The sequence below is a fragment of the Oryctolagus cuniculus genome, chromosome 13 (assembly GCF_964237555.1).
Source record: "Oryctolagus cuniculus chromosome 13, mOryCun1.1, whole genome shotgun sequence".
In the NCBI taxonomy this organism is placed as follows: domain Eukaryota; kingdom Metazoa; phylum Chordata; class Mammalia; order Lagomorpha; family Leporidae; genus Oryctolagus; species Oryctolagus cuniculus.
In genome coordinates this window covers 75,649,058-75,668,061 of record NC_091444.1, presented here as the reverse complement: position 1 = coordinate 75,668,061, position 19,004 = coordinate 75,649,058, and the positions used below count along the sequence as shown (strand labels likewise).

Sequence of the window (19,004 nt, the reverse complement as noted above, 5' to 3'; positions counted from 1 at the left end):
GGAACTATTGTTGATGTCATGTTGCTTTGTTCTTATTCATAAGATATGCAATAATTCCTCGAATTTACAATGCGACAATTAAAAGATACCTACAAAAATATTCAGTTTATTATAGTAACCTTATGTCTTACCTTAAGCTTATGGAACAAGTAAAATTTTCTACAATGTTCCATCAGGGAGAATGTGAAGTATAATTTATGGGCCCAAGAGACAGACCGAGGAATGTTTCAAGAAACTATTTTAGTTTTACTGCTTCTGCCCAGTTACTGTTTTCCCAGGAGTCCTTGCTATTACCATAGCCTTGCCCTTCTGGTGCAGTGCTCTTAATCCAGAGTGCCAGAATCAGTTATGTAAAAATCTTTAAGAGCCCTGGCTACAGATTCTCTACCCCTACTCTGTCTATATCGGAAACAACCAGAGAACAGGAAGCCGTGACTTTTTTTCATCTTACCCACAGCTCTTAGCATAAAGAACAACTTTTAAAAACATTTACAAACCTGAACTTTCTCTTAGACAATTAAAGAAAAACATTTATCCCCCAACACACACAGAAAAGTAATAAACTAGCACTTTTTAAGCACCACTATAGACTAAAGTTTATGGAGGTTTGGGGAGAAATATTACAGATAGCTCCTTATCTCAAGGCACTTATAATCACATTAGGGAGAAAAATGCAAAATATACAAAACAACATAGGAAGAGATAGGTAGGAAAATGCACAGATATATATATATATATATATCTGTGTATATATAATATATATATATATAAAGCTTTCACTCTTACACACACATACAGAGAGACAATAAGACTTTGACTGCAAGACCTTCTAAAATCTTGAAGCAAGATAAATCAGTGGAGCCTGTAAAAGCAATAAAAGACTTTAAACTAGATGTCGAATTTCTATTTGATGAAAGAGAACAAAAAGAATGTTCTAAGAACACGAAAACGAGGGAAGTGGGAATGAACCAGAGCACGTGCCTGAGATGAGACAGTGGATAGACCAGTTTAGTTAGAAAGGAGAGCACATTGTGAGGAGTACATTGGACACGTAGGTAAAGCAGTCAGGAACACAAGCACAGAACTTTGGATGGCAGAGGTTCATCAAAATTTGTCATCAGAGGAAGGATATGAAACAGTTGCCTCAATTTTCCCAATGCATAGTTATTAAAAATGCAACATGCTTCCTGTATTTATATCTAAGTAAAAAATGTTGTTTTGGGATGTCAACTGGAAAATAGGGAGCAAAAAATATCTTCCTATGACATAATAGGATTTCTTCATTAATTTTTCCTACAAAGGCAAAACAGATGGGAAAGTAGTTTGAGGCAGGGAGAGACTTAATTAGCTGCTTACTGGACCAAAGGTTTTTTGTATGACTCATGTTGAGTCATTTAAAATCAAGCCACCCAGAGGATGTCCTGAATCACCCAAGACGCCTTCTGGAAATGTAGCTGGGGAATGAGTGGCCCTCAGGGTCTCTTCCTCGAAAGTTAACCTTTTGCAGTTTTGTTTTGGTCTAACAATTCTTTCGTGATCACTAGAAGAAAGCATGCTGGAGGCAGAAGAGAACCTTAGACGTCATCTAACTCTATTCTCCCTCATTTATACAAGAGAAGACCAGAGTGTGGCATTTTGCTGACTCAGGATCTAAAGATCTTTAGTAACCTTAATGCCACTTCTTGAGAAAACCAACATGCAGAATCAACGTTATTACATAAAACAAGAAACAAGGACACTTCCCTGAGAACTGTACTTACCACTTCAGGAAAATCATTTCACTGCTCTATAGACAGAAGATGGCAAAAACTCTCAATCAACTTTTTATGACAATACCTTCTCCTTAGGAATATTTCATGATATTTTGAGGAAAAGAAATATAAAATGCGATTATCATCTTTATGTAGAAACAAATCCACTCTACACATCTGAAAAGGACACACCATGGTGGTTAGAATTGGGTCTAGGGAGTTAGATACATATGCAACTAGCACTCTGACAGGTGACAAAGCCCAGGGTCATGCTGTCCACTCTACTGACCATGTTTCTCATGTTCTTGATGCTCTGGTATTTGGTGCTTTGACCCAGGAAGGACTGCCTGTTGTAGAGCTAGTTCACTCCTAGAAGTGGCAGACAACTCCCCAGTGAGCATGCCTTTAAGTACAAACTAAACACTCAAAAGCCCATACCCCAGCCATCTCATCTTACAAACTACACCGCCAGCCACCTCCTCTTATCAAACTCTCTCTCCCTCTAAATCATCCCAGGGCCAGAAACTGGACAATGAGGACAACTCCTACAGCCCAGAGCCTGCCAATATGACTCAAACTATCCAAACTTAAGCTTACTCAGTATTCCTACGCTTCCTTGCCCAATCCTGTCCATGAAAACCCTAATGAAAGTGTGAAAAGCCACACTTGCCATCTGCCCCCTTCTGCCTCCTGACTGTCCCCTGCTGCTTCCCCTGGTGGCCCTGCATCATATGGCGCAGCTCCTGTTTCTAGAGATATGTGAGTATAAATTTCCTTCATGACAACCACTGTGCCTGTGATTCTTACCATACCTGATTAAAACAAATCCAGGACACAAATTTTTAAAATCCGCTCTGAAGAAGCTGTCACCAAAAAAGCCTGCTATCAGGAGGTTAAACGGTGGCCAAGAATCCTTTCAGGAAAACCAGGCCAGTATCTGTTAAGCACCATGGAAACTCAGACACAAAGATAACCCTGCTTTTCAATCTATAAATACTGTGTGTGTGTGTGAGCCAGGGAACTTCATGAAAGGGGTATGTAATCAATTAAGAATAAAATCAAGCAAATCCCTATGATCCTGGCAAAGGAGAGAGAGGACCAGCTGTTGCCACACACATTTTATTCATTCACGGAAGTATGGAACATTTGGAGAACTCCAAGTAGTGGGGAATGGCGAGAGCACAGATCAGAAGGAGACTTCATAGAGTAAATGGAGGCCCAGGGAAAGCAGAAGCCAGACGGCTCAGGACCTTACATGTTCTTGGGGTTTACCCTACAGGCGACGGGGCCTCACGTTCACACAAGAGAGTGGTGGTGTGCCAGGTACACTGCTGGAAAGATCATTCTGTCAATAAAGTTCATGCTAAAATGTAAATGTGAGATTTTAAATTAAAAGAGATTTCTGAGGAAGTCTAAGCCAGGGAATCAAGAAAATCTTTGTGACTTAGGAACTTAAAATATGGCGCGAGTGGGCGTTTGATGTCGTGGATTATCAGGGGCTTGGGAAGCCCACATACCATATCACAGTGCCTTGGTTTGATTGATCCCTGTCTCTGCTCCTGATTCTACCTTCCTGCCAGTATGCACCCTGGAAGGCAGCAGGTGACGGCTCAAGTCCTTTGGTCCGTACCAACTACATGAACACCTAGATTGAGGCCCTGGTTCCTGGCTCCCACCTGGCCCAGCTCCAATTATTGTGAGAATTTGGTGAGTGAACAAGCAGATAAAAGATCTTTGTCTGTGTATTTCAATCTCTTTTGTTCTCTCCACATCTCAAATTAAAAAAAAATGAAAACTAAAGAAGTTTTTACATGGCAAATAAAGTTAATAGACAAATATTTTAGTGGGAAAATTTTATAATCCAGAACACAGAGGGTAGCTATAACATAGAAAAATCTCTGACAAATTGACAATTGGGGGATAAATAGCACAACAGAAAGATGGTCAAAGGATCTAAGAAAAGAACATAGAAGAACTACTCTGCACATCTAACAAATATATTTTAAAATGTCCAAATCTGTAAGTCATCAGGGGATTGCAAATTAAAGAAATGAGATATCACTTTGTATTTAACAACTAACAAATCAAAAAGAGTAATTACACTAATGGCACATAGCATCACAGCAAAATGAATTTTCATCATTACTGATAGAAATTGAAATGACATAGATAGCATTAGGAGTAGTCAAAAAATAATCTGACAGCATCTATCAAATTTAAAATGCACCTATATACTAAGTCATAGAGTGAAAAGCATCCACAGGTTAGAATTTTTTGAAGTTTTTGGCAGCATTGCAAAAGAGGGATAAGACTGGAAACAAACTGAGAGCACATTTATAGTAGAAAACTCAATAAACTATGGTATGTCACAACATGAAATATTATTGACCATTTTTTAAATGCATAGAGCCAGGTAAGGTATTGTTGGAGAAAATAATAAGGAATAAGGGGGCCGGTATTGTAGCACAGCAGGTAAAGTCCCAGCCTGTGATGTCGGCTTCACATACAGGTGCCGGTTCGTGTCCCGGCTGCTCCACTTCTGATCCAGCTTCCTGCTAACGGCCTGGGGAAAGCAGCAGAAGACGGCCCAAGTGCTTAGGCCCTTGAACCCATGTGGGATATCTGGATGAAGCTCCTGGCTTTGGCCTTGTCCAGCCCTGGCCATTGTGGCCATCTGGAGAGTGAACCAGCAGATGGAAAATCTCTCTTTCTCGCTCTCTCTCTCTCTCTCTGTCCTCTGCCTTCCAAATAAAATAAATATTTTTTTAAAAAAGAAAATAGTAAGGAATAGAAACATTTGTATAACAGAAGTGGCTGTTTGGGGTATTAGTGATGAGGATGGCCTGCAAAGCTGCACTGTTGGGACTCAGTCCCGACTCTGCCACCTGTCACCAACTGTGTAATCTTGGGAGAGTTACTCAAGCTCTCTAACCTTGGTTTTATCATCTGTAAAATGCCTCAAAAATTGCCATAAGAGTAACTGAGTTATGACACACAAAGTACTTGTAACAATGGCCGGCACATAGCACACACTCAGTAAATCTTTGCTGTCCTTCTATACCCACCCTGTTTTAAAGCAATGATCAGAAATCACAGATACACAAATGTGTCTGAGATGCCCCTCCCTATGTTTCACTGCTGTTCTATTTTTCTCTGTGGCACTGGTCATCTCCTCAATTAAGAGTTTGTCTCTGATGGGACTAGCAAGGGGAGAGGGAGGAGGAGGGGAGGCGGGAGGAGGGTTGGGAGGGTGGGCATAGTAGAAAGAATCACTATATTCCTAAAGTTGTACTTATGAGATGCATGAAGTCTGCATTCCTTAAATAAAAGGTTTCTTTGGGGAAAAAAAGAAAAAGAATCTGTCTCTGATGTCTGTCTCTGCCCCTTTTAGAATTCAACCTCCATGGAAGATAAAAGTCTTTTATATGTTTTGTCATTGCTGTATCTCCAATACCTAAAACAAGACTGAACAGGCAGCAGGCAGTCAAAAAATATTGCTGAATGAATGACTAAATGAATGAGTAGATATGTATGAAAGAGCTTCAGAAAGCTCATGGGAAAATGCCTGTTATCTTTCACTCGATGCTTCCGTGAACTTTGTAAATCCTCCTATTTACAATCTTTCATTATTGAACTGTAGGAATAACATTCAGAGAAAACAATCTCTTGGCAATTCCATCATTGTGTGACATCACAGAATGTGCGCAGATGACTAAGATAGTTACCGTGTCACTAGGTGATGGAACTTGGAGACCACAGTCATATATGCAGTCAGTTATTAACCGAAGCATTGCTAGGTGTAGATGCATTCTTGGGAGGCTGTTCTCTATAAGTCGGATATTTCTACACATTTTATGAGCAGAGACTCTAGCTGCTTTTGTTCTGAACTCTTTCAGAATGTTGGTATTGTGAACAGCCTTTGCAGTCAAGTTATGTCTCTCTCTGGAGCAGAGGGCAAGTTATCCCAAATAATAAAGAAAATATCTCCCTCCAGGGCAAAGATCAGGCAGGTTGTTCTAATATAATGTAACCAATTGCATGTGGAGGTGTCACCTGGCCCTCTCTTCATCACCATATGGGAATGGCACCAATGGCTCTGTCTACCAAGACTCTGACTGCTGCTATTACTGTGAATAAAAGTCATCCTTTGTCTTTGATCCAGGAATCTCCCACTTTTTGCCAGCATCCATGAAATGGGAACAAACTGTCTTACTAGCTGGAAATCAGGGTAAAAATCTCAGATGCATCACAATTCTTGACATGTGTACGTACATATATGTTTACTATTGTGTGAACATGGAGAAAAACATGAAAGAATGAATGCTTGGCTAACAGATTTGAGGTACGGGAAGGAAGAGGAAACCAAGCAAAATACAAAAAGAATATAGGGCCCCAGTCCAAACAACATGGTAATGATGGTGACATCAGTAGTGGTGAGAAATTGGAATTGATTCAAACACCAGCCAGAGGTAGGGAAGGCTTGGGTAACTGCCTCGCCAGAACCTAAAGGCTTGTCACCACGTTCGGCTCCTTCACAGGATACACTGTCATAAATGGTTTCAGATAAGCCTTAGAGTCTCTGCACATTTGTCCAAGTTCCAATCTATTAGCCTCCACATGCACTGAGCACCTCTGCAACTTCCATCATCTGAAGCTTTAATCTATAAATGTGGATTCTGAGTGCTTTGCTTTAGTTTATAGCTCACAGTGAAACCTTGATTTCCTGAGTAACGGTGTCATTTTTTAAAGGTTAAATTTAGAAAGTTGTTTTTTTTTTTTTTAATCTGCAAAACTCCATGTTTTGTCCTTATAGTCCTGCTAAAATAATCAGGTCTCTTTCCAGAAATAAAAAAACTACTTAACAAATCCTTATTTTAAAAAAATCAGCCATGCAGTTTCAGAATAGGATTCTTCTATAAGCAACTTGAAAAGCTTCAGAGGACCTTAAGCAATGTTGGTACTGGCTTCAAAATAAAGAAGAATGAGCAAATTGAATTTTGCGTTGCACCCTGAGGATACGTACCAGCCTTTGCAACAGCCTCACTTGCCTGGGGATCCTGAGTCCAACCTATGAGAAGAGAAGAGACATGAAATATGATTGGGAAGTCATCCTTAAATGGCTATATAAGGAGGTACGAATAAATTCAAATTCACCCATCCTAAAAAGTCATTCTGACTTTCTATCAGTTTGTTCCCAGCCACAGTTAGAATTCATCTCAGTGAGACCTGGTTGACTCTTAATCCATGAACCCACATCACCTCCTTGGCTAATAATTCTTAAGTCTGTTAGAGGTGAATGTATGAAATGACAAGAACAAAAAGATAATTGGAATATGTGCATTTGATTTCAGTTTCTTTTTTGTCTTGAAATTAAGCCCTTTGCTATTGTGTCTTTTGCAAAGAGGAAAACCATCCAGCTTTAATCTGATAGGCTCACTATTCAACTCAAAAATGCCAGGAAAAATTCTGCAAGCAAAATTGGACTTACCTTGATTTTTCTTATTGTGTCTTTTTCTGGATTGTTTGCTTTATTTTATTGCAGAAAAGGGATATGGGAAGGTACTCAAATCATCTTTTTATCTTAAAAAATCACGTTAATAATTAATCAGTCCCCTCCAGATTACTTGAAAACTCTCAGTGGGGTTAGTGTTTGGTACTGTGGCTAAGATATCTCTTGGGATGCCTGCATCCTATGTTGCAGTCCCTGAGTTTAAGTTCCAGCTCCACTTACAACTGCAGCTTCCTGTTAATGCGCGCCCTGGGAGGTAATGACGTTGGGTTCAAGTTAGTTCTAGAGTTCATGGCACTCATATGAGAGACTCAGGCTGAGGTCTAGGCTCCTGGCTTCAGCCTGGCCCAGGCCTGGTTGTTGTGGGCATTTGGAGAGAGTAAACCAGTGCATGGGTGCATGGAAGATCTCTCTCTCTCTCTCTTTCTGTCTTTCTCTCCCTCCCTCCCTCCTTCCTTCCCTCTCCCCTCTACCCCCCCTCCCTCTTTCAAATTAGTAAAAATCTTTAAAGGGCAAGGAACATGTTTTAATTAAAAAGCAAATGTCTTAATGGTTGTTGAACATTACTCTTGACAAATCTCTGTTTAAATAACAGAAATGTAAAATGTTAATGCTACAAGTACTACATTTTATATTTTGGAGGGCAATTTGACAATGTAGATCAAAACTTGAAAACTATGCTTAGACACTATGCATATTTTCAAAACTGTTTTATGAGCTATAATTTACACACAATAAAATTTATTCATTGAAAATACACAAATGTTGTTTACTATATATCCAGAGTTGTGTAATCATTACCACATCAATTTAGAATATTTTCATTACCCCAAGAAGTAATCCTGAAACTGTTTAGCTACCGTCTCCCAGTCTCCCCATGACCGCAGTCTTGGGCAACCGCTAATCTGCTCTGTCTCATGGCTTTGCCCATTTCTGAGTATTTCATATCATGTGACCTTTTTCATTTAGTGTAATGTTTTCAGGGTTCATCCATGTTACAGCATGTATAAGTGATTCATTCATTTCTATGTCTGAATAATATTTCATTGTCTGGACATACAGTACTATATTTTATCTACTCACAGTTGATGGACATTTGGGCTACTTCCACCTTTTGTTTATAATGAATAATATAGAACCTGAATGAACAGTGAATGAACTCTCACAAGCAATCCTTTGTGTTGGAAATATGTTTTCTGTTTTCCTAGAAATGAGATTCCTATGACATATGGTAAATGGAACTTTTTAAGAAACTACCAAACTATTTTTCAAATAGATTAACATTTTATATTCTCACTAGTAAGCATATTTTTTTAATTTATAAATTCTGCTTACAAAAAAAAATGTGGGGGAAACCAGTAGAAAAAATTTAATGAACAAGAACATTCTTTGCAACTTTTCAAACAATTGCTCATAATTGGAAACAGCCTAGAACATCCTTTAAAAGTAGTTTTGTTAAAGGCTGGTGTTGTGGCATAGTGGGTAAAACTGCTGCCTGTGGGCATGAGATCATGTGCCAGTTGCTCCACTTCCTATCTAGCTCCTTGCTACTGGCCTGGGAAAGTAGCAGAGGATGACCCAAGAGTCTGGGACCCTGTCATTCACGTGGGAGACCCAGATGAAGCTCCAGGCTCCTGGCTTCAGCTTGGCCCAGCACTGGCCACTGCAGCCATCTGGGAAGTGAACCAGTGGATAGAATATTTTCTCTCTCTCTCTCTCTCTGCAACTTGCTACTTAAGAAATTGAGGTTTGTTACACCAGCACATCTGTCTGTTTCTCCCTCTCTCTCTGTAACTCTTACTTTCAAATAAATACATAAATCTTTAAAGAAAAAAGTTCAGTTAAATACATCATGATACATTGATTAATTTCAACACAGCTGTTGAAAATCATGGTGCAGGGGCCGGCATTGTGGTATAGCAGGTTAAGCCTCTGCCTGGGACACTGGCATTCTACATGGACACCGGTTCAAGACCTGGCTGCTCCACTCCTGATCCAGCTCCCTGCTAATGCACCTGGGAAAGCATCGAGAGATGGCCCAAGTGCTTCGGCCCTTGCACCCACAGGGGAGACCTGGAGAAAGCTCTGGGCTCCTGGCTTCAGCCTGTCCCAGCCCCAGCCATTGAGGCCATTTGGGGAGTGAACCAACAGATGGAAGATATCTCTCTCCTCCACCTCCTCCTCCTCTTTGTAACTCTGCCTTTCAAATAAACAAAAATAAATCTTTTTAAAAAAGAAAAATACTGATGTATATCTATATTTATGATATCAACAGATGTTCATTTTCCTGGGTTTCAATGTTGTGCACCAAATATTTTTCTAGCTCTCTGTCAGGAGCATTTACCCTCTTGTGGGTAGGTGGGGCCATGTAACTCGGTCTGGTCAGTAAGTGATGAATGTTAAGTAGCATCCATCACTTCTGGGACAAGTATCAAATTGCAGATGTTGGATTCTCCACAACTCTTCTCCCTCTGGCACAGTAATTAGCAATATTTAAGTGGGAGCTGCTCCAACAAGCCCAAATTCACGAGTGACTGCAGTGTGCATATTTGCTCCCGTGCCAACCCAAAACAGACAAGCTGTATGGGCAAGAAATAGAAGCTTGCTATTTAAGAAATTGAGGCTGGTTTGTCACACCAGCACATCCTAGCCTACCCTGACAGATATATTCACAACACATTGAAAAGTACTGAAGCAGATAACAAGACGCTATATTCAACATGATCCCATTTTTGTGAGTATACATTTTTTTGTTTTGTTTTGTTCTGTTTTAGATTTATTTATTTGAAAGTCAGCATTACACAGAGAGAAAGAGAGGCAGAGAGAGAGAGGTCTTCCATCCAATGGTTCACTCCCCAGTTGGCTGCAATGGCCAGAGCTGTGCCAATCTGAAGCCAGGAGCCGGATCTCCCACGTGGATGAAGGGGCACAAGCACTTGGACCATCTTCCACTGCTTTCCCAGGCCATAGCAGAGAGCTGGATGGGAAGTGGAGCAGCCAGGACTTGAACCGGCGCCCATATGGGTTGCCAGCACTTCAGGCCAGGGCATTAACCCACTGCACCACAGCGCCAGCCCCGAGTATACATGTTTTTAGTTGCAGAATGTGTATTACCTCTGCTTTTGATAAGTTAGCATATATTACTTCCGTAGCAGAAAACAATGATGAACATACTTTCATTCTGAAAATTGACACTATAATAGAAAATCTTTTAACCCCATTCTTTCGCCTCTCTCCCCTGAGGAAAAGAAAAATGCACACTATTGACCTGCAGATATTATAATCCTGAGCCATCCTAGGGTGTTCTACTTGATAGAATGAAAAGAGAGTGAAATAGTACAGGGTTTAGCTTGACAACCAACCCTGTCTCCAAAGAAGAGTCAAACAATACTCAGGAGGAGGCTGTTTTCTGATTTCTAAAATGAGGTGAGCTGTATGGGAAGCCCACATAGGAGAGCCAGGGGAAAGATGCTGGGAAAATTCCTCACCAGCTCTGCAGGTTCATTTGGCGCCTTTCCCCTCCTTAAACTTGTGGAGTAGGTTGGGGACCACCTGTAACAACCGCCATCAGAGGGCAAGCCCAGCCCCTCTGTGGTATTAAGTTCTGGGGTTGAGCTAAAGGATTTTCTTTGAAGCTTCCTCCCTTGTAAAGTAGATTTTCCAAGAAAGTGAGCAAGCTTTGAGCAGAAGGAGAGAAGTTGGTTTTTCATTTTTGAGATGACTATCTGACGTCTCTGGGGATTCTGATGGCTACACTTCAGTCCCAGTTTAAACTCAGGCTGACCCACGTGCAAAACATCCTGGTGCACACAGATTTCCTGGTGCCAGTTAGAAATGGAAGTAGAAATGGCACCAATGCCACCATCCTTTTTTAGTTAGGAATTCCTGTTCCTTTTTTAATTGTTTGGGTGCTTTCCCGTTGCTTTATAAGAAACTGGAGGCAGGACTTGGGGACAGAGAAATAGCAGACTTCCAGCCCTCCTGGTATATTCACCATAGAGCTTCTACCCACTTGCTTGGGGCCTAAAATCCTAGACTTAAGAGATGGCTCAAATAGGATTCTTTGGATCCAGCAAGCTGAACTTCTTTATCCAGCATCAAACCACAATATTTGATAAGAAAGACATGCCACAATGTTGCAGCAGGTTAAGCTGGCCTCCCATTAGAGTGCTGGTTTGAGTCCCAGCTGCTCCACTTCTTATCCAGCTCCCTGCTAGTGTGCCTGGGAAAGGAGTGGAAGATGGCCCAAGTGCTTGGCTCCCACCACCCTGTGGGAGATCTAGATGGAATTCCAGGCTCCCAGCTTCAGCTTGGCCCAACCACAGCTCTCGGCGCCATCTGAGGAGTGAACCAGAGGATGGAAGATCTCTCTCTGTCTCTCCCTCTATCTCTATAACTCTGCCTTTCAAATAAATAAATAAGCCACAATATTCAATATCAAGGACCATATCACTTAACTTCAACATACATAAGCATTTGTATGTATATGTGTTTGTATATATTCAAGATAACATAATAGACAAGGTAATTTTTTTCTTTTTTTTTTTTTTTGTAAAGATTTATTTATTTATTTAAACGTCAGAGTTACACAGAGAGAGAAGGAGAGGTGGAGAGAGAGAGGTCAGTCTTCCATCTGCTGATTCACTCTCCAACTGACTGCAATGGCCAGAGCTGCGCTGATCCAAAGTCAGGATCTAGGAGCTTCTTCCCAGTCTCCCACATGGTTGCAGGGACCCAAGCACTTGGGCCATCTTATACTGCTTTCCCAGGCCATAGCAGAGAGCTGGATTGGAAGTGGAGCAGCCGGGACTTGAACCGGTGCCCATATGGGATGTCAGTACTGCAGGCAGCGGTTTTACCCACTAGGCTACAACGCCGGCCCAGGTAAATTTTACATTAGAAAGAAAATGGGAAAAAAGGGACTTCACTGTATTCTTGAGTGACCAAAAAGTCTTTGTGATGGAGATACGTCTAGAACTGACTGTGTGGATGTTTGCTGGGGTGGGATGAAAGGGATAAAGAGGGTTAAAGAGAATCAGCTGCGGACAGGAACTATGCTCAGAAATACTCAGCTCATACACCTGCCACTGCCTCTTTACCTCCCATGGACCAAGCAGCATTTGGAACCAGAAAATAAGGTTTCCTTTGCACCTCTGTGACACCAGGCCTGTGGAGTTTCACATCCCCCTGTCCATCCCACTGTCAATCAGTACAACTGTAGATTTCAAAGTTTTGCAAGTGCTGCTTCAATGTTTGCATTTGAGCAATAGAGCTTCTGTTTTCCTCTAGGATCTACCACAGTGTCAAAGGGAGAAAAATGAATGCCCTTAAAATATTCCCAGAGTCCATCAAGGAGAAAGAATGTGCCTGGAGGGACACTTAGTCCCTCTGGGTTGGATGCTTTCGTGACTCAGGTTGATAGAAAGACAGGTAAAGGCAGAGTGTATCTCTATTTTTTTGAGCTCTATTACTGGGTCCATGGCTCTAGGTCCCATTACAGGCCAAGAGATGCTACAGTTAGGCCAGCCTCAACAGAACTTCCCCAATGGACTAAAGTTCTGAGCTCCTGTTGAGTTCCCCGTGGGAACTCAATCTGCCAATTGGTCCCATTCTTCCGAGGACATGCTAACATTCTGAACCCAAGACCCAGCACCAAAAGAGTCTGTTACCTTAGAAAGCCACCTTAATGACCTGGAACAAAACCAAGGCTAGATGCTGGAAAGTCACTTGAGATGCCATTCATCATCTGCGTGGAAAGTAGTTAGTGTGGGAATAGTCCCAATTAGGTAATTCTATACCACCCACACAAAACTTTTCTTCCTTTGGAATAATGTTTCTGCAAGTTATTCAGCTGTTAACCATTTGCAATACGGGGTGCCTATCACCTCAGGGATGGAAGAAGAAATTTCAAATTTGAACTAAAATTTCAAGCAAACACCAATCAGGAGATTAAAGTTAAAAATAAATTGGCCTTAGGCTGCCCTGTTGCTTTTATCAAAAAATAAGAGAAATAGACTTTGCTTGGAGAAAATAATGTAGTGGTTCAGGACGCCACTTCCCTTTGCCTCCCCCCCCCCCAAAAAAAATCCAGGTCTTCATCCAATGTGCACATCCTCCTGAATCAGCCTTGCTCTTCCTCAGATACTGAAGCATTGCAGGCAGTACTGACCACATTCTGACAGCACATTAAACAAAGCTTTCTTAAATCTTAGCACGCAAAACTTCAGGGAGGGAGCTAGTTAGGAACACGAAGCTGCATACAACTCATCACCCAGTTGCCAGGACTCCCCCACCCTTCTCCGCCCCCAGGAAACAAGCTATGGCTGTTTGAGGAGTGAGAAAATCCCTGGAATTTCTCCCACAACATCCTCCTTCCCCATTCAACTCTCCAATTCCATTTGAACAATCATATCTGTGCACATAAGGGAGACATTACTGAGGGATCTGGTTTTCTTTTTAAAAGAGCTAAAAAAAAATAGTTGTCTTAAGTCTCCATTTTTTTTTCATCCAAATGCAAAGATTTCTGAGTGGGAATTTACAAGAAATTAAAAATCCCGAATTTCTCTTTCAGGAAATTAGTTTTGTCACAAGAGGTGTTTGAATGATGACAAGTAGGTATTGGTCTATGGACCAGGAGCTACGCTATCTATGTGGCTGGAGCTGCAAATAAAAATTGTATTTAGACAAATTAAACTAAATTATAAATCTGTATGTGGTCTGTTATCTGGAGAATTCATGGAGAGCTCCAGCTTTGGCAGTCAGTAGAGCTGGGCACCAATCCAGGCTGTGTACAGAGTAACTTTGGTGTGTCACTTCCCCTGGGTGGGCCTCCCTATCTTTTATAAAGCACACTGAGACTGAGGTGGTGGTCACAGCTTTAGCTACGATGCACAGAAATATTGAAAAGAGCTAATACAACCTTAGTGCTTAATACCTGCGAATGCTGTGCCTCAGTTTACTCATTTAATCTTCATGCAACCATAATAGCATATAACAGGGTTAACTATTTTTATTGAATGTCCTATTATTATCACTTAAAAGCTAAGAAAATATAAGTTTCAGAATCTATGACTTGTCACAGGCCCCGAAAAATGGACGATATTTGTAGGATTTGTCAGATTATCCAAAGATATAATTTTTAATGCATTGTTTCTCATTCTAAATAGATGCTCACTTTAGTATCTAATATGGTAGTCACAATTTGATATTCGTGTTCTTGAGTAGGGCCCTGCACATTGTAGAAACTTTACTCCCTTCCTGAAACCCAGAGGCATCCCTGCCTGAGGTAGGAGTTACAAACCACTCTATCTCACAGATGTGAAGACTGAGACCTGGGTAAGTAGTACATGCCCAAGTACATGCAGCCAGTAAGTGCTGGAGCCCGCACTTGAACCCAGGCAGTCTGGCTCGACTTGAGTGCTATGAGCCATAACACTTTACTTCTTCTTATTACCTTTACATAAAGCCCTTAGCAAGCTCTGTGGGACATAAGGGACACTCAGTAACCAGTGGCTATTACTATTTTGTAAACTTCAAATTGCTTTTGGAATAACATGAATACAGCTAAGCTTATTTGAAGGAATCATAAACTGGAAACTTACAAAGCACACAAAGCAGCAGACTGACTTTATCCAAGGAGATTTCCTCTACAACACTAGTCTCCTGAAAGACTGAAATCCTGAAAATGATGCTATCCAAAGTGTAGTTTGTGCATCACCTACATTAGAATCATCAAGATGCCCACCCCAAGCCCAATGGATCTACGTAGACTGGAGTGGACCCTGGGAATCTGTGAACTCTCTGAATGACTTTTGCACACTGAAGATTGCAAAACCACTACTCTTCATAATCACTCCACTGTGAATAATAATATTTACTGGCAGGCTGACAGTAAGGGTTGGAGGGAGGAACTGAATCTAAGGTATTATTGGTATATTTCCAATGAAAGGTAAATGACAAAAGTAAATTATACTGCAACATAATAGACATATTCAGCTACCTTCAAATATAATATCTTGTTATATTTAAATTTATCGGTTTGTTTACATTTATGTATTTGGAAGGCAGAGAGGCAAGGAGAGACAAGGATAGGGAGTGATCTTCGGGGCCAGCACCGTGACTCACTTGGTTAATCCTCTGCCTGCGGCACCAGCATCCAATATGGGTGCCGGGTTCTAGTCCTGGTTGCTCCTCTTCCAGTCCAGCTCTCTGCTGTGGCCCTGGAGGGCAGTAGAGGATGGCCCAAGTGCTTGGGCCCCTGCACCCGCATGGGAGACCAGGAGGAAGCACCTGGCTCCTGGCTGCGGATGAGCACAGCACGCCAGCTGTAGCAGCCATTTAGGGGGTGAACCAACGGAAGGAAGACCTTTCTCTCTGTCTCTCTCTCTCTCTCTCACTGTCTAACTCTACCTGTTAAAAAAAAAATGAAAGTGATCTTCTATCCACTGGTTTACTCCTCAAATGCCTGCAAACACCAGGGCTGTGTCACACTGAAGCCAAGTGCCAGGAACTCATTTGAGGTTGCCCACTTGAGTGGCAGGAACCCAAGTACCTGCTGCCATCACCCTGCTGCCTCCCAGGGTACACGTTAGCTGGAAGCTAAAGTCTGAAGCAGAGCTAGGACTCAATCCCAGGGTTCTAATATGGGATACAAGCATTCCAAGTGGTGTCTTAACAACTATGCTAAATGCCTCCTCCCCTTCCTTACTTAATTACTTAAGAAACTTGTGCTCAATTTTAAAATTAAGTTTACATAGAACTTTGAAGACCATAATTATGGAGAATAGAACATTAACTACATTCCCAAGTTCTGTTCCAAGATTTAAGTATGTTAGTTCTTTCACTCTCCAAAATTCTTTTAGTTAAAAGGCTTTAATTAAATCCTTTAATCTCATCACCCTTGTTCAGAGATAGAGGCTTACAGACATTAAGTAACTCCCAGTAAGTGCTGAGCCAGGATTTGAACCCACAAAGTCTGGTTCTGGAGCCTGTGCTCTTAAGATCTATGCCAAAAAGAAAACTTTTAAAATAAGCTTTAAAAAGAAAATTTTAAAATAAAAAATTAAAAACCTAGGGCTAAAAGGTATGATTGCAAATTTTCATTGAACCTTACTCTCCCCACTGCCACCCCAGATAAATAAATACTGCTGTGGATTGAAGACAGCATGGATCAAATTTGTGTTTTTCCAAGGAGAGAAGCTGAGAGGGTTAAACCTCCTTGGACTTGGGGACCTTAGAGCTTTCATCTGTCCTCCTAGTTCATAAACAGAATCTTTGTTTCCAGTTCTTCCCACACTCTCCTCCCTCCACCCCTCAACAAAGTCTCCATATCTTTACCCCACATTCCTTTCCTCAAGGCTCCTGCTGCAGAAGCCTACCAGCCACAGCTAACAGAGGGGCTGAGCCTGCGCTAGGCACACTAGGTATATTAACTCCTTCCATCCTCACAGCCCCATTGCTTTTCCATAATCTGCAGAAGAGGACATTGAGGTACCCAAGGAGCTGGTGAGTGACCGAATCAGGACTCATCTCCAAGGAACCTGGCATCAAACCCAACGCCAATGCCCTTCTCCACTTACTAAAACATCTACCATTTACTGAGTGCCCACTGTATACCTGTGCCTTCACACAAACTCGCTGAATCCTTACAAGTGTTGCCAAAAGGAGCTGTCCTCCGTGCTGTGGCTAGAACTGGAAGAGACAGAGGAATCCAGCCTGTCTCTCTGAATCCCAAGGCTGCACTTTCCCTACACTGCCATGAAGCCTCCTGGAACTTTTAGCAGATTTTCCTTCTGATAACTCTGAAGGAGAACTGCACTGACTTCCATTTTACAGATAAGCAAGTTAAAAGAGGTAGCATGAAAATAACCATTTGACAAGCAGGCAGGTTCCATCTTCCAGATCTGCCCTTGGAAACATGGGGCTGAAAAGCAGCAAAGTGGCATGCCTACTAACCTCTCTGTCCCATCAGGCGAAAACATGCTTTAGGCTAAACAATTTAAATATCATTTACATGACGGTGTGTGTGGACCGCACTGTGTAATGGCGATAGCCATTTCTCACGCAAGATCTTTGCAATCATTTTTGTATGAGTTTGATGTGCGGTTTTCAAAGAGCTTTCCTAGAGATTGCACGTGCACAGGATCTGTTCACCTGTGGACAAAGCCCTTTAAAACGCAAGTCCTGGCAGATGTACCCAATTTCAACCAGCAGAACTGCCATCCGCTTTGATTCTAGGTGCTGGCGCGACCCGGTAGCCACGTTTAACTGACGAATCGTTGATAAGAACCGAATGGAAAAATTCGTATTCTCTAGTTTTCAGATGGGAAAAGCGGAGCCTTCCGGGAGTTTGGAACTTTTCCCAGACTGGCCTTTCTCCCGCATGAGCTAGGAGCAACAGTCACAACAGACTACCCCCCTCCCCCCGCACACACACACACACACACACACACGTGGTGGAGAAGAAAACTTGTAAGGAACTCGGGGAGTTCACAAAACGACCGGCAGCAATGCGCACAGATAACAAGAGCCACGAAGAACACTTAGTCTGCAGAACTTGGAGGTCCCAGGCACAATTCTGCAGAAGACCCGAGCATAGGGTGCAGAAGGGATCCGCAAGTGACTCAATCGGTGGAGAAACTCCCGGGCAGAAGCAGGGGCCAGCGACTAGGGGGAAGGAGAGGGAAGGTGATGCCTCCTTCCTTCACATCCAGGACCCGTCAGGGGGACGCTGTCCACAAGCCACGGGGCCTGGGGATGAGGAGGGAAGGGATCCCAGCTGCGCCCGGGCTCCCTGGCTCCCTCGGGCTCTCCCACTTACTTGCTCCGAAGTGTCACCCCATCTCCGCGCCTCTTCCTGCAACCCCGCGCAGAGGGGCATCCCCAGGCACAGCCCCAGCAGCAGGAGCATGGCTGGGCGAGAGCGCGGCGACCGCACTGGGAGCCGGACGGGACGCGCAGGGCACAACGCTCAGAGCGCTCTGGCAGCTGCAGGACTTGCTGCAGCCCCGCCTCCCCGAGGCCCCGCCTCCTCAGGCATCGCCCGCTCACCCTGGACCCGGCCTCCATGAGCCCCCACCCCTGAGGCCCCGCCCTCGCCTCCGCCAGCGAGAGTCCGAGCCAGGCCGCCCGTGTAGCGCGCGCACAGCTGGGGCCACCTCGGCTGGCCCCGCGGGACCTCTTCCCTGCCCTCCCATCCTGATAAGGAACCAGACTCCTCCTCTGTGGAGCCTCCTGCTCCGTTTCCACCTGCCACCCTCTTTCCCTCAATCCTTTCTACCTTTCCGGCAAGGTGGACTTGGTTGATTTCTGTCTCCGGAGAACGCGGGAAAGGCCAGGCTGGCCTTCCGTGTACAGTCTGCCCTCCCTCCCCTAATAACCTGAAGCCAACAGGAGACCCTGTTCCTTCTGGCCAGAGGACAACTACCTCTGATGCAAAGAGTACCAGCAATATTGTCCCCTTGATCCTGTGCTGGCATAAGCACAAGGTGTGGTAGTACCCTTAATTTTTATGCTATTTTTTTAAAGATTATTTATTTGAAAGTCAGAGTTACACAGAGAAGAGGCACAGAGAGAGAGAGAGAGGTCTTCCATCTGTTGTTTCGCTCCCCAATTGACCGCAACAGCCGAAGCTGCGCCTATCTGAAGCCAGGAGCCAGGAGCCAGGAGCTTCTTTCGGGTCTCCCACGTGGGTGCAGGGGCCCAAGGACTTGGGCCATCTCTACTGCCTTCCCAGGCCATAGCAG

At 43.0% G+C, this 19,004-nt stretch overlaps 1 protein-coding gene across 3 annotated transcripts in view; it reads right to left on the bottom strand.

The window, feature by feature from the left end:
• ITIH5 (inter-alpha-trypsin inhibitor heavy chain 5) overlaps positions 1 to 18,296 on the bottom strand; it is a 106,786-nt gene extending 88,490 nt beyond the window's left edge. For 2 of the 3 annotated variants that reach the window (XM_070055768.1, XM_002717611.5), the window contains exons 1-2: positions 18,080 to 18,296; positions 6,775 to 6,819 (exon numbers count right to left, since the gene is read on the bottom strand). In XM_070055768.1, the coding sequence (XP_069911869.1) occupies positions 6,775 to 6,819; positions 18,080 to 18,169 (135 nt within the window). In that variant the 5' untranslated portion in view covers positions 18,170 to 18,296. The remainder of the gene's footprint in view (positions 1 to 6,774; positions 6,820 to 18,079) is intronic. The other variant, XM_070055769.1, reaches the window with a different exon arrangement.
• Positions 18,297 to 19,004: the final 708 nt, after the last annotated feature.